We start from the raw sequence: 21233 nt of genomic DNA, 5'->3' as shown, positions 1-21233 counted from the left end.
CGCGCTGACCCTAACCGGAAGTGTCTGCTGCTCCCAGAAGCCCTCTGCGCAACGGCACTATAGGGAGGCGTAGAGTGAAGTGGCGTAGAGTGCAGTATCACAGAGTGCAGTGGTGTACAGCAGAGTGTAGTGGTGTAGAGTGGCGTGGTGTAGAGTAGAGTGGTGCAACGTAGGGAGGCGTAGAGTGAAGTGGCGTAGAGTGCAGTATCACAGAGTGCAGTGGTGTACAGCAGAGTGTAGTGGCGTAGAGTGCAGTAGAGTGGCATGGTGTAGAGTAGAGTGGTGCAAAGTAGAGTGCAGTAGCATAGAGTAAAGTGGCACAGAAAAATAGCATAGAGTGCAGTGTTGCAGAGTAGTGTCGTAGAGTGAAGTGGTATAGAGAAGAGTGGCATAGAGTAAAGTGGTGTAGAGTGAAGTAGAGTGGTGCAGAGTAGCATGCAGTGGCATAGAGTTCAGCAGCACAGAGTGCAGTGGTGCAAAGTAGAGTGGCACAGAATGCAGTGGTGCAGAGTAGAGTGGCATAGAATGCAGTGGTGCAGAGTAGTGTTGCACAGTGAGGTGGAGTACAGTGGCGGAGAGTGCTTTGGTGTAGAGTGCAGTAGAGTGGCGTAGAGTAGAGTATAATGGGTGCAGAGTAGAGTACAGTGGGTGCATAGTAGAGTGGGGGAGATTGCACTGGCATAGAGTAGAGTGGAGCAGAGTTGGAAGGTGTAGGGTGCATAGCAGAGTGTAGTAACATAGAGTGCAATGGTGTAGAGTACAGTCGCGCAGAGAAGTGTCAGAGTGCAGTGATGAAGAGTATAGTGACGTAGAGTGCTTTGGAGTTGAGAGCAGTGGTGTAGAGTGAACAGTAGACTGGCGTAGAGTGTATTGGATTTGAGTAAAGTGTTGTAGAGGGCATTTGTGTAGAATGTGGCGGCACAAAATAGAGGGGGGTGGAGTGGGGCAGGGTAAATTGCAGTGGCGAAGAGTGGAATTTGTGCAGAGTGGAATGGAGGGATTAGAGTGCAATGACATAGTTTATTTCAGAATAGAGTGAAGTGGTGTAGAGTGCAGCGGCATAGAGTGTCGTAGAGTGCAGTGGTGCAGAGTAGATTTAGAGTGGCTAAGAGCGGACTAGCAAAGAGTGCAGTGGTACATGGTAGAGTAGAACGGGGTAGAGTGGAGTGGTGCAGAGAACAGTGCAGAGACAGTGTTAAGTGGAGTGCTGCAGAGTATAGTGCAGTGACACAGAGTGGTGTAGGGTAATGTGCAGTGGTGTGGAGTGGTGCATAGTAAATTGGTGTATGCATGGTGTGGTGGCGCACCACCATTACAGACAACACAATTTTAATTGAAATGATCATTAATTTGCACAGACACACAGTTTTACAGATAAAAGTATACAGCACACGATAATGTGTGGAATTGTCAACACCTAGTGTATTGATTTGTTTTGATCAACTTACCAAAAAAAGGTGCTTTATTTGAGCTTATATTATTTTGTGCTTGAAAACAAAATAACAACATTGTACAGCACACCCAGTTAGCCAGAATGATTGCTACATAAATCCTCTACTTTGAAAGAAAAGTAAATACCAAGCTCACTGAAAACGAGAGACTGACATTTGACCTCGGTCTTTGAATGCAAGCAAATGTGACAAAATAAGAACAAGATTTAAAGGCCTGTTTACAGAAATTCAGAACTGGTGGAAGAATGCAGTAAATAGGATTTAGGCAAAGGGATGGCACGGGACGAACTAAGCTGTACAGCCGAAAACAAAAAAAGCCAGCAAATAGAAAGCAAGCAAACGTGACTTACTAACCACAAAGCCAATTGTGCGCAATGGGTAGAATGCATTCCCAGAGATGCTTTCGGAATGTTCCCAAGATGTCGTTAGCAAACCAAACAGCTGTGCTGTCTGCTAGAATACGATGTAAAAAGGTACTTGCTGGTTACATAGTACTTTAGAATGGGCATCCTACTCACATGCACAAGCCTAGATTAAATTACCTCGGGGGAAAAACTCCACACATCGCCCATTACTCACAGAATGCTCTTCTGTACCTTAATTCAGTTAAGTTTCCATCAAGTATGTTATGAAGACCTATGACCACAAACTAAGTTGCTTCATTTGTGAATAGTAGAAATATACCTAGTCTGTTACAGATTGGTGATTATCGTTCTCTGAAAGGTTGTCCTTCAGAGATTCAAATAGAGAGACCAGGGTACCCAGAACGTTGAGTGCACTATTTAACAAAAAAGGATTAAGGAGTGCCTGTACCACCTTAAAATCACGAGTGTTAGAATTTAAGCAGTAATACTTGTCAAACATGCACACTGATCCAAAGAGAACTCTCAAGGGATAGCTACTCATGCAGTCACAGCACTTTAAAAACTCCAGAGACGTTGCCTGTTTAAACAGAGCAATGACCTATCAAAACATCTTTGATGTTTAATAAAACATTCAGGAAATGGGACATTGCACACTTTACCTCAAAACTATGCAGAAATCGTTCAGCCTCGTAAGGGATGGGAAATAAAAAAATAGACGATAGTAAGCATTAAAAGAAGTGCAAAAATCCAAACTTTTAGAGAAAACAGAAGTCTGTTAGAACAATTACTGTAGAATGCCATTTAAACATTGCCTCAAAAATGAGCTGCCGAAACGAGGACATGAACAGGTTCCCAAAACAACACATGGCGCCTATCTTAAGGAAGAAGATCAAAATAAATATCTGGCCAGTGGTATCTGACACCATTCAGCCAGTAAGAGTTATATCCCTTAAATAGGGCCTAATAAAATGTGTCACAAAATAAATGTTCTTAAGACATAAAATCAGCCGGTACAATATCTATTTGATCTCAATCACACAGCTATACAAAGCCCAGCTGCATTTCAAAACAATGCAAAGAAATAAAAAACACAAACTTATGTGTATCATGCTTACTATCAAACAAAAACGTGAAATTCTAACATTCGTGAAAACTAAGCTATATGACGCATCTGGTTTTACTGCAATGTTTTTCGAGTTTTCCAAAAAAACACGGACTCGCTCAACCTCTACGTGACTGAGCAAGGTCTTCGTGGAAATTGCAAAAAAATTCAGAGTATAGTGTAGTAGCTTCCATTAGATTTAACAGGCTCTTTTCCTTTACTTCTAGGAGCTAAATACCCCTCCAGCTATTGAATAAGATGGGTGCTTACAGAACAATGCTAAAGCCTAGATTTAAACAGCAACAACTTTGGTCAGAAGCAAAGGAGGAGAATGAAAAAAATTGTAAAATTGTAAAGTAAGTAACAAAAACAAATAGTTTTTATATTAAATGTATAACATGTGAATGGGGGGGCATACGACCGTGCCCTTATTGAAATGTTTTGTAGGCCAACAAAAATACATAGGGAAATCTTGAAGACCACTTTTCAGAAATTATTACCCCAAAAATTCAAGCTACAAATACCTGCAAACAGGTGCTAGCTTGGACATTTACCGATGTGGCATACAGATTTCTCTAAAACCTGTGATCAAAAAAATATCTTACTGATGACCCCCTCTTTTGTTTCCCTATCTGGACTCACCTTGGATTAGAGCATTAAGTCCTTAGGTACGTAAACTTGGGAAGTGGTGTATGGTCATTAGAATGTGTTTGTCTTCCTAAAGAATCCTACTACCATGCACTGGTCATAAGATCTAGGGCCTCCCTCCGACTACTCTTGAAATGTGTGCCTGTAACACACTCTCCGGTGCTTCACTACAGTAAGAAACAAAGAACTGAGAGCCAGCCTGACTGGTCTGACCCGCCAACACATTGTTTTAGGCTGTAAATCGTCAAGGGCCCTTTCATAACAAGGTTTATTAATATGCTCGCTATCCTGAAATGGTGCTTTACAACCTGTAAAGGGGGCTTTAGGGGACCACTAACAGAATCTTCCAAAATGGCTTTCTCAGTCCACCAATACAAAGGCACCTTCACCGTAAGGAAAATGGATACAAGATATTCCACAGAACTGAGACTGGATGCCACGGGCAGTACATATAGGGCGGGGATTTGGGAGTAGGATATTTACGGTTATAGTTTCTATCCCAATGGGAAAGGACATTTCTCACTTTTTAAAACCTGCAATTGGATGGGAAGCCACGTGTAAAGGATTGCTAACTCTTTTGAGCAGTTTTGCTTTCAGGTTTTAGGGAGGAAGGGAGGTTATCCTTACGTGTTTTTAGAGACAGTGACTTAGAAACAATGGAGACCATCTTCCAAACGATAAACATGAACAATACCTGCTGAAAACACATGGACTCTCAACACTCAATCGGCACATGTGGAGATTACAGGCAATACATACAGATATGGATGAATGCTATGATCTTTTTGTGAGCTTTTACCACTGTACCATTGGCAGACACATTGTAAACAATCGGTGGAAGTACATTAAACTAAAGTGTTGATCTCCCATTGTGAATGACAGTACTTGGGAGGAAAGCTTAGTGTTTCAGTGGGGAAGGCACTTCCTTCAACTATGTCTTATGAGTAATTTTTCTTATTAAGGATTAGACTGAGACACACAACCAGAGTATCAGTCGAGCCCTCCTGGTGCTTTTCTGCAACAAAAATACCTGGATGAGTAACTTTCTAATGGGCATTTTTTATTAAGTCTCTGGTTGTAAAGAACAAGAGAAAAAGGAGCATTTTTGCACTAGAAGTGGGACGTTCAGGCAATGCGGTTATCAAGTACTAACATTTTCACTATCTACTTTGTAGGCAATTTTCTCCATTCCAGAAATCTCTGCAGCCTAGTGAGAACATGTGGGTTACGTGGGGGTGGTAAATGGATATAGTCAAGAGGTTTGTGGTAGGTTCTACAATGCCTTTGCTATGTGTGAATATGCCTGAACTGCTGTCACATCTTAGGATACGGTTGCCTTGCTGGTTGCGGTGAAAATGGGGGCTTAAATCTAGAGTTACTGAAGTTTCCGGATTAAATACACCTCCAACACTAGCGAAAAACAAATGTTTTCTCTAATGTAAACTGATTTGACTGATTTCAGTCACCTATCTCCTCATCAGTCTATACTGAAAAGAGGGAAGCACATAAAAAGGAGGTAACTGTGTAACTCACTTTCACTTGCAAACCAATTCAGACTTTGCAGATGTCCTAATAGTAATGTGCTACAAATCCTGTGCTGACCAGATCGTGCATGTCTCCTCTACTGCAGGAACCGATGCATGCTCTACCATTCTCAACACCAAGAAGTGCTTTTAGCCTTGGCCGGTTGAGGCTTATTCTCCCATTGAGAAGAACCAACTGACCAATGACCAAATCACAAACTCTGGTCTGGCTACACTCTTCAAAGCTCAAAATATGGCTACGAGAAGATAGTGTAACAACCCACAACTAAGCTGTTCCCCAGGTTACCAAAATAATAAGCACAAATGGAACCACCAAGAACATGGCATCAGAGTAAAAAGAGATCTAAGGAACTACCAGCTTCCCAGAGCGCCAAGGCAAAGACTATGAATCCATATTCACCAGGTGCTTATCTTGTTATACAGTCTCTTGGTCATTGCTGTACATCTATAATCCTCCCTCTTGCCATTCAGCCGTCAAGGAAGCCTTTTCGTGACTCCACTGCCCTCTATCTACTAAACCAAACCAACCTATGCATCTTTGGCAACTTCAACATACGGACTGGAAAACCAGTTTTATCATGTGCTAGATTGCAACAAGTTGACTCACTTCTTCCAAATACATTCAAATTGTAATGCTTGCCCACCCAGGGCTACCATCCCTTTAACGTGATGTCATCGCCATGTTATCAGTTTCCAGCTCGGCCACGTAACTAACCATCTGGAAAATACTGATAGTCTAAAACTTTAAGTTACAGGTAAAACCTAGGGAAACCTCCACTCAGGCTGTGCAACTATGACTTTTAGATTGCCTGCAAATGTCTCGACGACATCCGTGCAGATGTTCAATGTCTGGCAAACTTCCTATGTTGACATTTTGATAGCACTCAAAACCTCCCCTCTCCCAGAAAACCAATACAAGACACGTTCACTAACGAACTAAAGGCAGTATAGCTGAAAACAGTGCACTTGGCTGATTTTGGAAGAAACAATATAACAATAACGCAAAGTCAGCTTCAAACTAGTGCAGATTATGCACAGCCACCATAAAGAAAGAAAACAGGTGCCTCTTCCTTGCCAACACAACCTGCCCATCCAGAGAGCTCTACAAAATCACTGATACCGGTCCAGAATACACCTAATTTCCAATGCTAAAGACCAAGCAGCTACTGCACAACCAGGTGACTGTTCTTACTTTTCAAGACTTCTAACTGAAATTTACCCCAGATTAAATTCTTTCAGTCCTCTCTTCACAGACGATTTAATAGACCTTTTCGAAGCAAGCTCTTAGGTAGTTATTTTGTCCTCAGCCCTTCTTCCCGGGCATGGTCTTCTCTACTTTGATCACTCCCCCTTGTGCCTGACACTAATGGTCCTGTTCTATGATGTTCTGAGTCAATAATCTGTGTCATCTGAATATGTTTCAAATTACTCCCAGGCAATTCACCCCAGGTATTTTAAAATTTAACTTTCAAGGCTGCACCAGTAAACCTCTAAGTTACCCTTACAATGCAATTTCTTTGTTCTCTTTCCGTGTAACTCCTCCACTGTTTCATATATTGACTTAGTACCCCCTCTTTCCTCCTCACTTTGACTCTTTTCTCCCTAATTTATCCCCCTGCAGTATTCACCCCATCTTACTTCCTTATCCCCCAGCTCCTTCTACCTATCCCCCAAAACGTTTGCCTAACATATCCATGCTTCACATTATTGATGCTCCCCCAGTCTAATTTCTCTGCTTACCGTTTATTTTTCTCTGACTAACTCACCTCCCATCCCCCAATATCGACTCTACACTTTCTTCCACCATTTACCCACCAGATTTGTTCTCCTCTCTCCTTCTTCTCATCTTTCCTCCCCTCCTTTCAGCCCTCCTACTCTTCAGCTCACTACCTTATCATGCTCCCCCTCTTCACCTCCTCACTCCACCCTATCGTGCTCTCTCCAGACATAGCCCCAACTCATGGACCATCGTATACCTTTCAAACCTCTCTAAACATGCAAAGAAATTTTTTAAACATAAATTGACTCGATACCCTGAAACATTTATTGTTGATACCTACCACAGTCCCTCCTTGCCCCTAAAGTCTGCCTCTGAATACCATCTTAACCTCTCTTTGAGTGCCACTTCAGTACCTTGACCTACCAACTCTCCAAACCTGTTGCAAACCATTCCTATTCCCAACTGTCTGCCGCCCTCATGTTGTCTCCTACTCCTCTGGGTTTAACCCACCCTCCCCATCACGTCTCAACCGCCCACGCCGTTATGCCAAATCTCACTCCCTCCAACGACCAACCCTCTCAACCACCTTCCCTAACTCCAACCGCACTCCTTCCCGAACTCCACAACCTGTATTGTCCTACTCCCACCCCCGTCCAATCTCTCCCTCTCCTAACTACATTTCCCCCCCTCAACCTGAAGGGGCTTATCACTACAACCCTCACGCCCACTTATCTTCACCATCTACCTTGACTGACCCAACGACTTTTCATGCTTCACCCTTTGCCAATCTGCCGTACCACTCTGCTTACTCATCCCCCCCCGGCCTCTACCCCCCTCCACTCATCAGACTCCCCTCCCCGACCAATAAGGAACCCACTTCATCCCCCCTCCTTTGCAACTGAACCCCCCTTAATCTTTTAACTCAGACACTCACTAACATTGAACATAATCTCAACCCTAACAACTGAACTGACAACTCAGAGAAGATTACAGCGACCTAAATCCTTGTCCTTCCTTAATCACGATTCCCTCTACTCTTGCTCCCAAAACTTCTCCCGTTATAACCGTTGGAGAACTACACCGCTATGCAACCGATCACATAGACCTCTCCGCGCTATGAGCCATCTGTCCACTACTGATCTCATAAACCTTTGCAACTCCTAACTACCTAACCTTTGATTACTGATCACCCACTCCCATATGCCAACATCAGAGTGATTGTGGGAACCAACAGAATCCCTTCCTCACCCATCTCCCACAGACCCCCTGCACAACGTACCGCCATACACTCCTGCAATCCCTCCAAAGCCAACCCCAATCCCCTCCATTGCATGCTTGTGCACTGCCGATCAGCTGTCCGGCATGCGACGGAAATTTCTGAACCCATCCTGTCTTAACAATCATTCAACACCTTTTCTTGACTTACCCACCCCTCCACCCCCACTGGATTTTCCATCATTAGGAAAGACAGACCCGACAGAAAAGGAGGTTGTCTAGCTATAAACTACAAAAATGAACTTCAAGTCTCCCTTTTAAAGGACATTGACCACATAACCTTTGAACACCTTGGCGCTGAACTCACTGCACAGGGCTCTCCCCGATCCGTCTACATAACATCTACCACCCTCCAGGTGATCCTCTGCTCTTGGCTGACGAATTATCAGACTTTCTAACACAATCCTCACACTCCGACTCTAATAACCTCTTCTTAGGAGATTTTGTCATTCATTGGAACAATGTTGAGGACCCCACCTTTATGCGCCTCATTAACCTCCTAGAGCTAAATCTTAGTCAAATCCCACTCTCCCAAAATGCCAATGAACTCACAGACCATTTCAATAAGACCGTTAATGACGTCTTGGACCAAATAGCTCCTCCTAAACTAAAAAAACAAAGAAAAATTCCTTCCAAATCTTGGTTCAACTCTGATCTCAACAACGAAAGACGTTCTCTTAGACTGACCGAAAGAACTTGGAGACAACACCCCTCTCCTGCCCATCTTGCCCTCCTCAGATCCGCTAGATCAACCTACAAGAAACATATTTTTAATGAAAAGGCAACCTTCTTTCGAGCACAACTTGATCGCTCCAAAAATAAGCCTAGAGAACTGTTTGACATTGTTAGGAAACAAACATCTTCTGCTCCCACTGAGTTGATGGCCTCTACTGAGAGATGCGAGGAAATTGCCAACTTCCTCTCAGAAAAAATTGCCAAAATCGATCAATCCTTCCATCAAACTCAGGCCCCGCCCACTCCCCAACCTACCATTGATGTTGCTACAGATTTTCCTTCTTTATTGACCCTGCCCCTACCTCCGAATCCCTGCTCTCACCGACCCGCGACAACTTTTAAAGAAGCAAGCCTTACCTACCTACAACGGAAAAACAATGCCTCCTGGCATAATTTCTACCCTGTGTCTGAACAAGAAGTCCTTAAGTTCATTTCTAAACTTACGCAGTCTTCTCACACCAAAGACCCTTTCCCTTCTAAACTTGTACAAACCTTAAAACACATCATTGCCCCTTACTGGACTACTATCATCTACAACTCCTTTACCTCAGGATGTGTCCCGGACTCTCTCCAGCTCGGACAAATCACCCTCATTCTTAAAAACCCTTCTGCTGACCCAAACGATCTCTGCCTTATTTCAAACCTCCCACTTCTAACTAAAGCCCTTGAAAAATGCGTACTCCGATAATTGGATAATCACATCTACAATCCCAACTTATTTGACTCCTTCCAATCCGGCTTTAGAAAAGGAGGCAGCACAGAAACCGCAATGCAAAATATTGTCGACGACATCCACAGGCCCCTTGACAATGGTGAGTCCTGCCTACTTATCCTCCTCGACCTCTCGGCTGCCTTCGATACAGTTAACCATTCTTCCTTACTAAACTCACTTAAAACTCGCTTCGGCCTTCATGGTCTGGTCCTCGAATGGTTCTTCTCCTACCTCCAACCCAGAACACAACAAATTAAAATCAAGAACTGCCTCTCTAACCCTACTCCTGTCTCCTAAGGCGTTTCTCAGGCCTCTATTCTCTCCCCCTCTCTCTTCAACCTCTTTATGGAACCCCTCACCCTTATTCTGAAACAAGCAGGAATCAACTATCACCTCTATGCTGATGACACCCTACATTCCTATAAGATTAGTTCCCACACTGATGTACTACAGCTAAACAATTCCTTGAGCAAGATTCAATCCTGGTTCTTCTCCAACCATCTCAAACTCAACCCTAATAAAACTGAAATCATGATCTTCTCTCCCAAAAACAACCAGCTCCCAATGCAAGGCTGGCTTTCTGACCTTAATGCCCTCAACTGCTCGCTCTCTTTATCTAACTCTGTGAAATCACTCGGTTTCACTATTGACAAAAACCTCACTCTCAATGACCACATAAAAAACTCGGCAAAAGGAGCCCTCTTCACTCTCCGTCATCTTAAGAAAATCAAACCCTTCATTCCATCTGATGACTTTAAATGGGTTGTCCAGTCACAACTCCTCTCTATGATTGACTATGGCAACGTCATCCTCACTGGAACTCCCAAAGTACACCTAGCCCCCCTTCGAACTGTGCTTAACCTAGCGGCTAGGCTAATTACTGTCTGTAAACGTTTTGACCACATCTCCCCAGCCCTCAAAGCCCTTAATTGGCTACCTGTTGAAGGAAGAGCCACCTACAAGATTTTATTTTATGAGTTTTATATAGCGCTGGCCAGACCCGAGGGTATCGGAGCGCTTTACATCAGTCGCATGGCAAAGACCGCAAGTACAAATAACAAAACACAATGAAAGTATCAAACATGAACAATGAGATTCGGCAGGTTAAATAACCAAGGGGCAGTGTCGCCATGAGGGGCCTTCGCTGAGTGACATAGTCTTGGGTCGCGCTCCCTCCAGAGAGTAGCCATCAGCACCTCTGCGGCTCAAGACTCTTCCATTGCCGCATTTAGCTTTGTTCTGAGGGGAGCAAGGTGTGCCTTTGACGAGCCTGAGAGGGCTGCGATCCCGTAATCTAATCTAGATAAAACCAGTGATTGGGTCGCTAGTTTAAGATCCTTGGGGGGGATGAAAGGTTTTATTTTGTTTAGTAGCTTCAGGTTGAGGAAGGCGCTGTTGGCGTAGTTTTTAATGTGTTTGGTCATGTTCAGTTTCGGGTCTAGAGTAAAGCCAAGGTTATGTTTCAGTTGAGTGCATCGATTGCATTTAGCCAGTCCATAATTTGGGGATTCTCTGCTTTGTTTGAGATGAGGAGTATTTCAGTCGTGTCTTGATTAAGTTTTAGGTGGTTACTCGACAGCCAATGTTGGATTTCTCTGAGCGTATCATTAAGTCTCTGAATGTCATCACTGGAGGTGGTTTCCAGATAGATCTGTGTGTCGTCCGCATACAAGTGGAAGGGGATATTGGCTTTTCTGAGTAGGGTTATGAGTGGTTCCATGTAGATGTTGAAAAGTTGCGGGAGAGCACAGAACCTTGGGGAACTCCCCTGCTGACAGGGTGTATGTCGGATGCAAAGTTTTTGATTTTTACTCTTTGGGTGCGACTGTGGAGGAAGGAGGAGAACCATTGAAGGACCATCTCTTCTAGACCTGCCCTTTCTTGAAGTGCCTTAATGAGGAGTTTGTGGTCGACCGTATCGAAGGCTGCCAATAGGTCTAGGAGAATGAGCAGGCAGCATTTGTCCGCATCCAGTGATTTGTGGATGTCGTCAATGATGTCGAGGGTCGCAGTTTCCGTGCTGCAGCCCTTCCTGAAACCAGATTGGTGAGCGTCAAGGAGGTTGATGCTCTCCAGGTATTGAGTTAGTTGCAGGAGCACGCATCGTTATAGGATTTTGGATAGGAGCGGTAAATTAGAAACTGGTCTGCAATTGTTCAGATCTTTTATGTCTAAGCCTGCTTTTTTTTAACAGTGGCTTGACTTGCCCGAATTTGAGACAGTTCGAGACGACTCCGGATCTCAGGGAGCTGTTTATGATCTTGCACCAGAGCGGATCAAGGGAGGATTTAAGCATGTTGTTCAGTTGTGGAGGAAGAGGATCTAGAGCGTGTGAGGAGGGCTTGGATGTGGAGATCAGGTTGACTATCTCAGCTTCCAGTATAGGAACGAAAGATTTCCAGGCTTTCGAAGGGGGCTTTGCTGTGATGTTCTTGGACGCAGGCGAGATGATCTTGCTTAGGGGAGTGATGTTGATGTCTAGTGAGAGCTCAATCTTGTTGATCTTTTCCTCAAAGAAATCTGCAAAGTTGTCGCAGAGCTCTTTGCAGGCTTATACTGAGAGGGTAGCGGCTTTGTTTGTTTGTTGTCTAATGATGTTAAAGAGCTCTCTGGGCCTGTTTATAGCGTTATCCAGCGCGGAGCAGAAGAATTTGTTTTTTTCGTTCATGATGTGTTTTTTATACTTCCAGCGAGCTGCTTTGAGTTGCTCGCGGAGGATGTCGGAGGGATTGCTTCTCCAAAGTCTCTGTGTGGCTCTTAGTTGTCTCCTTTCGGAGCTGATGTCAATGTTAAACCATGATCTAGATGGCATGCTCAGGTTTTTATTTTTATTTCAGGGGCGCTAATTGATCCAGAATGGAGGTCATATTTGAGATGTAGTGCGAGGTGAGATCGGTTGAGGAGAGGTGATCAGAGGAGCTGGGGTGGAGCGAGCTTATCCGTTCCTCTAGGTCCGCTAGGGAAATCTGCACTAGATTTCTGGCCATTTGGGGTGGTCATGAGGAGTGGGCTGGAGCAGAGCATTTTGGTTGATATGGAATAGGATGTTGTGGTGGTGGGACCAGTCCACTGGGAGAATGTGGTCGATCGTCACTGTGTCATTTTGAGTGATAATAGCATAACTGACAAAGCCCTCCATCAACAAACCCCGCTGTACCTCTCAAACAAACTCAAGAAAGCGGGCTGCTCCTGACAGATGAGAAGAACTAACACTCTCCTCCTCGTCCCCCCCCAGTAAAAAAAGACAATAACTCAATCTTGTGCCTTCTCCAGGAATGCCCCCAACATATGAAATGCTCTCCCTTGGGACTTGGGCTGTAACCCCTCCTACCTCAGCTAAAAAAAAGACCTCAAATCCCATCGTCTCATCAACCATTGGGGTCCTTAATCCTCGCCTTTGACCCTACTTTCAACTTCCCCGCTCTGCTTCCACTCTTCATTCCTCTGGACTCTTACCTCTTTCCCCATCCTTTCCTTTTTGATTTTTCACCCTCTAAAGCCCTCCCTCCACCCATTACCCCCTCTCCCTGCTCCTCCTCTTATCTCCCTCCGACGAGATTTCCTCATTCCCCCAAATTTGTTCTCACCCACTTATATTAAACGGTTTATTCATTTCCCGCCAACCAGCCTACAAATTCTGTTCCCCTTTATTCAACAATGAGCGTTTTTCTGTTCTCCTGTAATTGTGGAAAATGTGTCTTCTAGATAGCCTATATACGCATCTAAATAGCTTTGTTGCCTATTTGCCTATTTAGTTTTGTTACCATGTAATAATAGCTCTACTTGACAACTTATATTCATGTAAATAGTTTTTGGGCCCATCTGTCAATTTAATATGTTCCAATCTTTGCCTATTTGTGTTATATCCTATTGAACAATCTTTCTTTTACTGTAACTGTTTAATGCTCATGTAAAGTGATCGGATAACTCCGGGTCTAGCCAGCGCCATATAAAACCTTTCAAATAAAATAAATAAATACTTCAGAAGCATACCCGCTCAGAGCACCGACAACTCTTTCATTGCTGGCCAATCTACCAGCAGCCTAACGGCCTCCCACGTCAAACACATCCTCAAAAATCAAGGCCTTAAAACTTCAGCTCCATAACTAATAAACTCTTCTTAACAAAAACTCATTGAAAACACAGCATTCAACCATCTCTATCATTCTTTCAGCAAAAATAACACTCGCAGACAACAAAATATGATCATGCCCGGCCACAGCACAAAATATTTCTTCATCGCAAGCTGGAACAGCTTGAAATCACCAACTAAAAAACAAGTCACCACCCTGCTGCTACTCTAACTCAGTCTACAGTTTATTTATTTATTTATGACATTTAATTAAGCGCGAACAATTGCCCTTAGGCATCTCGCTAGTACAACACACTTTATTACAGAGTATGGCTGGCCTCAGAATTCACGTGACAGTGCTGGACTGGATCCAATCCCATCTATCTAAGTGGCCACAAACTCTTCTCTATTCCGGTCTTCTTTTTTTAATTTTCAGTCATCTGCAATGCCAACATTCCTCAAGGATGCACAAGCTGCACCTTTTATTGAACACGTTTTCTTAGACTTCATCACATTCTTCAACCTTTACAGCTCCAATTACAGTGATAACCTCCAGTTTTAGTGGGATCAAAGAGACAAGCCCTCTTTAAATCAGGCTACAAGATGTGGACAATTGTCTCCTTAAGGTGATGCTCATGGGTCAGAAGCACCAAGCTCTCTCAGTTAGGAGCGCTAAGTGTACACCAATCTCGCTTGGGTGAGGTTTGTATATGCAACAGTTTACTTCAGGTTAGGCTCTTGATCTAAAAACTAGTCTCCCATGATGGAGGAGGCTCTCTGGATTGAACACCAGTCTCTACTACATCAGAATCATTGGCTGAAGTGATCTCTCGGTCTGGCGTAAATGGAGAACACTACAGAACACCCCGATTTCCCTGCGCCAGGCTCGGTCTCACCTCTTCTTTCTTCTTCTTTGGCTTACTCTCCTCGCCGACCTCGCTGTCAGAATCCGCCTTGCGTTTGCTGCCTTCCAGTTTCTCTGCTTCAGTGGTGTTGTTCCTTGGATCAGGCTCCTGAGGGCGGAGACATCAGCCTCCCTTAGGTTAGGCTATTCAGACATGCACAGTGGCCTCCCTCGCTACAGGGTCTGAGGAAAGGTAATTCAGCCTCCAGCTGGCCAGGCCATTGGAGTATGGGAACCAACCACCCTCGGAAAATGTACAGGGGAATCTTCCAGCAATGTGTAAGCAGTAGCCTCCCTCAAATTACACTTTCAAGACTAGGGTCACCAACCCACCTTACATTACAGTTGTAAGACCAGAATATTTGCCTGCCTTAGGCTAAATTGGACCTCTGGGGCTAGGCAAATAGGTTGTTGTAGATCTGTAAGGGTAAGAACAGGAGTCTTTGTTATGTGAGGCTTCTACAAATAGGAGCTACTGACTCTGTAAGTCACTTTAAGGTCCCAGGAATTGGGAACCCTTAGGTTAGATTTTCTGGCTTAGGTCAGAATTGTGTCAGGTTACCCACATTTCTTAGGTTAGGCTTCTAATGTACAAACATGACCCTCAGTAAGGCTATACTTCTAGAAATGAATTACCAGCCACCCAGTGGGGAGGTTTCTAGTGAAATGGACCGTCTCTTTTGGGTACGAATTCAGAACAAGAACAACCCCACTTACGTTAGCTTTCTATCAATAGGGGCATATTTTCTTCTAGATTAGGACTCTAGGTAAGGATATCCATGTTCTTTGGGGACAGCTACTAGGTACAGTGACCTTTATAGTTGGTTCTGGAGGACAATGATAGATGAAGGCCAGGCTCATGAATGATTGGCATTCGCCTCCTTGAATTTAGTACAGGCAAAGGGATAACAGTCTCAACCATAAAAGGTTAAAGTAGTGTACACATCTACTTCAGTTAAACCCATCACACCAAATAGGGACGTTAACATCCTACAGATCAGGTTTCTTGGGGCATGGACAGCAGACTTCCTTAGATGAGAGATGTGGTAATCAGGACACTGGCCAGCCCCCCCACTAACACCCAGAGGTAGGTAAATCAACCAGTCTTGACTGGGTACATCTGCGTGGACAGAGGCAACAGCTACCAACACTTAGGCTGCAGCAGTAGGGTAGGGCCATCCTTAGCTAAAGTTATGAAAGGATGTGGCTTTTATGGCCCCAGACCAGGCACACGTTTGCCAGGCTCACTGCTTTCTTTAGATCAGCCCTGAACGCTGTCACATCAGCCTTTCGTGTGTCAAGCATCTCAACTGTAGGTAACAGGGTCCGCATGGCTTGCAGGAACATACACAGGATGAGTCTATCAGCCACCCTGTCTCCTACAGTGTAAACACCAACATTCCTTAAGCCAGGCTCCTTTGCAGGGAAGGACACCTCCACTGAAACACACTACCGTGGCTACGTAAAGCAGCAATCCATACATTTAGCATGTGAGGCAGTGACAGCAGAATTTTCTAACTTGGGTTCTTGTCAGAGGGGTACACGTTTCAGTAGGGTTTTCTGCCAGAGGTGTCAACAACAAAGTACCCCAGGTCTGATCAATGGAGGCTCTGTAAAGTCCTCTTTAAGTAAGGTGCCTGGGAATTTTGCATAGACTCTCTCAAAACAGGTCCATGTGGGTAAGAACAATACCACATGCATGGCAGGCCGCTAAAGGTGCGAATCTTAGCCTTCCCTAGGTTAGCTCTAAAGGAAAGGCACGTCAATCTTCCATATGTTAGGTTCAGTGCATGGGCACTTCATCTTAGTCAAGGCTTTCCAAAACTTGGGACCCCAGGCTCCTGTGGGTACGGACATCGGCATTCCTCATATTTGAATTATAGAGTTTGATGCCTGAACCTAATTTCCCCCTTTTGCTAGGCTTCTACATGTGCTGCATTAAATTGCTTCTATTAGGCCATACTTTTTGGGCATGGCTATCAGTTCTTTTGGACTCTACTTATGGGTCTGGACACACTCCTTCCCTAAGCCAAGATCCTAGATGTTGGCACTAGCTTCCACTAAATCAGGCTCCTGTTGGCAACAACACTTTGGGCCAGGAGCATGGCTATGGGCCAGACTCCATTAGATGGGACATCCGTTGTCAGGAAAACCAACCTCACTTGGGTCAGATTAATAGACATGGCCAATAATCCCCCTTAGGATAGGTTTTGGGGGCAAGGAGTACAGTCTCCCTAAGATTCGATTCCTGCAGGAGTGACGCTGGCCTTGCTTTGCTTATCCTCCTGGGCGCATACGCCAGTCTTTGATAAGGCTCCTGAATGCAGATAAGGTCTTCCCCTGTAGGCATGATTGTGGGGGCAAGACACCATTTAATTCAGGTTATTTTCCTAGGGCACAGACATCAACCTACTTTGCGCCAGACTCCTTGTGAAGGAATGTCAGCTTCCCATAGGTCAAGCCCCAGCCTCCCTTACAGCACTGCCTGGGTGCGGACACCAAATACCCCAAAGCCAGCCTCATGGGAGACACACTAGCCTTGCTTAGGCATGGTTATCAGCCTATTTTGTATCATTCTCCTGAGACAGAAAGACATCCCTCTAGTCAAACTTTGGGATATGGACACTAGCATCCCATACAATGTTGTAACGGACAGAAAGACGAGCAGTACAGAGGCAGACTCCTGGTTGTGGACAATATCTGCCTTCAGGATAGGCCGTTTGAAAGGCACATCAGACTTCCTTGGGCCACACTACCTGGTGTGGACAACTGATTTCGTTAGGGTAGGGTTCTGGGAAGAGGAGACCAGCCTTTCTTAGGTAAGGTTCCTGGATGTAAACAGTAAATAGCCTATCCAAGAGAAAGGCGTTGGAGTAGGAGTCCATGCGCTCTTCAGGTCAAACTCCTTCAAGTAGACTACAGCATCTCTTGGGGTATTTTTTGGGGATAGATGTACCTGTTTGCCCTAGGTCAAGCTCCCACTTAGACACTAGCCTCCCTTAAGTCAACCTCCCAGGATGCAGTGATCACCTGTTTGTTGGATGCCATTGGAGAGCACTGCAGTGCTCCCAAGTCTCACCATGCCAGTCTCACCTCCTCTTTCTTCTTCTTTGGCTTACTCTCGTCACCCAGTTCGCTGTCAGACTCCGCCTTGCGCTTGCTGCTGTCTGATTTGTCAGTTTCGTGGGCTGATTTCTGAGACTGCAAGAACTCAGCAATGAGGTCAGGGCAATCAAGGTTCTCCTCCGGCTCCCATGTGTTGTCCTCGCTGTAACCAAAGTCAGTGTTAGTCTCAATACTATGGAACTCTCTAAAATCCATGCCCAGTTACTTGCCCCAAGTAAAACCCTTACCCACAAGATCTTGGCTAAACACTGAGAGCCCACAAGATTAAAATAAATGTGATAATGGGCACGCAGATTCAAAAAAAGGCATGGCATGCCTTCGAGTTCTTACCCAACTACCTGGAATTAGTTTTTTTCATGCGACAATCAAAAAAAATAACTGATTTGCTACAGGTTGGAGTCATTTCCAATAAGAAATTAGCATTTCACATGTTTGGTACCTGAACTCTCACAGACCACCCCACTTGTGGTGAATTATCTGCTGTGACTTTGATACTGGGGCATGAGAAGTTGCAAAAACTCTTTTAAAGTCAAAAAGATATCAGAGTAACAGGTGTGAAGCAGAATTGTATGGATTTAAAAGGATGTCATTATGTCAAAGGAAGAAATAATTGAAACTAGATAGTAAAATTGGCAACGCAGCTCCTGCAAAGATCAAAGCATTTTGACCACCATAAGGTGCCTACAAATTGCAGTTGGTAAAAAGGCAAAAGTAAAATACCTTCTCTGCTACAATATTTGAGAGTTTACTAATTCCAAGCTTTGCATGCTTACCAACTGGTGAAATCACGTTTTCCATGCACAAATTCCTACAGGTAAAAGAGGGAGAAATCTGAGCTGGCACAAACCACAAGGTCAACGTGCAGTTTCTCTCAACTCACATTTGAAAAATTCAGACTTACCCAGGCGTTCCTAATGAGGTTGATTGTGCCTTTTAGAAAGACTAAAAGCCTTGCGCCTTAAGTATTTGTAGCTCTTTCAAACTCACTTATGGCCAATAATAAGAGTGAGTTCAAACTTGAACAAAGCTGAATTTTTACATAAAGTGACTTTACTCAAACATTTTGGAAACATACAAACAAGAGCATCAGATTTAAACAAAGCCCAGTATTTTCTGAGGCACTACTTCAGACAACAATTTAGCACGTTTTTCAATAACTTTTGGATACATATTCATGTTGCGTTTTTGTTGATAAGCAAAATGCCTTTAGAACACTTAGATTTGGTGAAATTTGAGGACCTTGTTACAATATTTTAGGAGCAGATTTAAAAGATTAATAGGATACATAACAAGCCTTTTGGGGACATACAAATCATTTTGTATACATCTTAACAATACTCCCCTGGAAAGGCTAACAGCACTGTTGTGGAGACAGCTCAGATTTGGGCCAGACTTGAAGCAGATGGAAGGAGTAAAAGCTGGCAGTATTTTGGGCACAAGCATCTAGCAAAATATTTTGACAGCATGTTCGAGAACAAACAAAATTCCTAAGGACATGCAGGTTGAATTCTAGTAAAAATGTTGAAAGGTTTCCAAAGCCACCCTTGCCAAAGCTTGAGAGGAGAATTAGGAGAACAGAGTTAAATTGTGTCAGCTTAGACAACAAAATTCTGTTTTATTTAGGGATAGAATAAAAGCACGATTAAAAGAAATATGGGGACAAATTTGCATTATATTGGAGGGTCAAATACCAGCATTTTTTAGGGTTACTCTAACAGCATGTTTAGAGATCAAACTGTAATTTAAAGTGACAAATTTAGATCACATATGTTTAGAGACGAATCCACTCCACTTGATGGCATGAATCCACAGCAAATCCGAAAACATAAAAAATTCCTTGGGCCACACTCGATGAATTCTAGTAAAATGGTTTACAGTGTCTTCATAGCCACAATTACTCTATCTTGAGAGGAGAATTAGAAGAAGAGGGTTAAATCTGTCTGCTTAAGTGACAAATTTATTTTGCAATTAGGGATGAAATCAAAGCAAGTTAAAAACAAATATTGGGACAAATTCACAGTACCTCGGTGGATCAATTAACGCCGTTTTGAGAGTCATTCTAGCAGCACCTTTAGGGAAACATCTGCATACTATTGTGACACAAATTTGCAGCATGCATAGGGATATAGCTGAATAAATTTGGAGACAAATCCACTCCATGTCGTGGCACGAATACACAACCTCTTAAGGCAAACGTACAACATTATGAACAAAAAAAAACAATAATATTTTGGGGATATTATACAGACATATTGTTGATATCTATACAGCGGGATTGCAAACAAATGAGGAGATTCCATGTGGGGAATAGTGAGCTTATTGTGATAAATCTGAACATCTTTGCTGAAATGTCTGCAGTACTCTGCACAACTAACATAATCATTTCGGACAAAGACTACATATATTCAGGAACAAAAAAAAACGGGGACATACAAGCATACAGGTATTGCTACCATAGCATTTATGGTGCTAAACTGTAAGGTTTTTGGTGAAAAATATAGCTTTACTGGAGAAAACTCTGAAGCACATTGGGACAGTAACTCCAGCGTATTCAGAACCAATTCACATTATTTTAGGAGTGCAGAAGAACAGGTTGCCTGGAGGCATATTCGAAAGTTTAGAGACCAATTTACAAACCATTGGTAACAAATGCACATATTCTCAAAGTCATAGAAACGTCAATTTAAGGGACACAACTGGTACACAGGAGGATGAAGTCACTACGTCTTTACACACAAATATACAGTAGTCTACTAAACCACATATTTTATAGTAAATTGCCAACAACATTTTTTATAGTAAATTGTCAATAATTTTGGGGACAATTTTAGATTATTTTGGAGCGAGATGGAGGCAGCTGTTTAGTGCAAATAAATAACAAATATGTTGGTTTTCAGAAATATGAGGAAAGCTGGACTTATTTTGGGAGGGTGGATAACATATTAGGGCACAATAAGCGTTTTAAAAAAATGAATATACAGTGCAAACATGTAATGGCCTTTGGGAACAAAATTCCTAGGGGCAAGCTCGTATAATTTTCTGGACAGTGTATCATTCTTAGGCAAGCGACAATACTCCTTTAAACTTCTAAGTGACTGATCATTATTTTGTAAAATAGAGTGGTGTCCCCCAGTATGCTGGATTACAGATATAGCAGGAACTGAAACGTTTCAACGTTTGTATTTGTAGTAATTGTTAGTGGGGGTTGATGCATTTTGACTTTTGAAACCACAGAATATATCAATAAAGCAAGAATATTTCAGAATGATATACAACCTTGTATATTGCAAATAATTTGTGTGTGTGTGTGTGTGTATATATTATATATATATATTTTATTTTTTTTCCACTGAAAAAACCATAGGTTTCAGGCATGTTATAATTAGAAATTAGCATTTAAAAAAACCTTAGAAATTCACTGAAAAGACCATAGGTTTCAGGGACGTTCTAGTTAGGTGGACATTTCACGCGTACAAAACCAGATAAATTCGGCCGTTCTAGTTAATTCAGCTAACTAAAACTCATGCCCCTTCAATGCACTGCTGATGACGTCACATATTACATAATTCATGACACGGT

The 21233-nt window shown here is 43.2% G+C and overlaps 1 protein-coding gene across 4 annotated transcripts in view; it reads right to left on the bottom strand.

Annotated features, from left to right (window-relative positions):
- CBX1 (chromobox 1) overlaps positions 1 to 21233 on the bottom strand; it is a 106168-nt gene that overhangs the window by 35463 nt on the left and 49472 nt on the right. For 2 of the 4 annotated variants that reach the window (XM_078645555.1, XM_078645554.1), the window contains exons 3-4: positions 17622 to 17796; positions 14521 to 14637 (exon numbers count right to left, since the gene is read on the bottom strand). In XM_078645555.1, coding sequence (XP_078501681.1) covers positions 14521 to 14637; positions 17622 to 17796 — 292 coding nt within the window. Of the gene's footprint in view, positions 1 to 14520; positions 14638 to 17621; positions 17797 to 18427; positions 18463 to 21233 lie in introns of all 4 variants that reach the window. The other 2 variants (XM_078645556.1, XM_078645557.1) reach the window with 2 other exon arrangements.

Source organism: Lissotriton helveticus, chromosome 5_1 (assembly GCF_964261635.1).
Source record: "Lissotriton helveticus chromosome 5_1, aLisHel1.1, whole genome shotgun sequence".
NCBI classification, from domain to species: Eukaryota; Metazoa; Chordata; class Amphibia; order Caudata; family Salamandridae; genus Lissotriton; species Lissotriton helveticus.
This window is presented reverse-complemented; position numbering and strand designations above follow the sequence as displayed.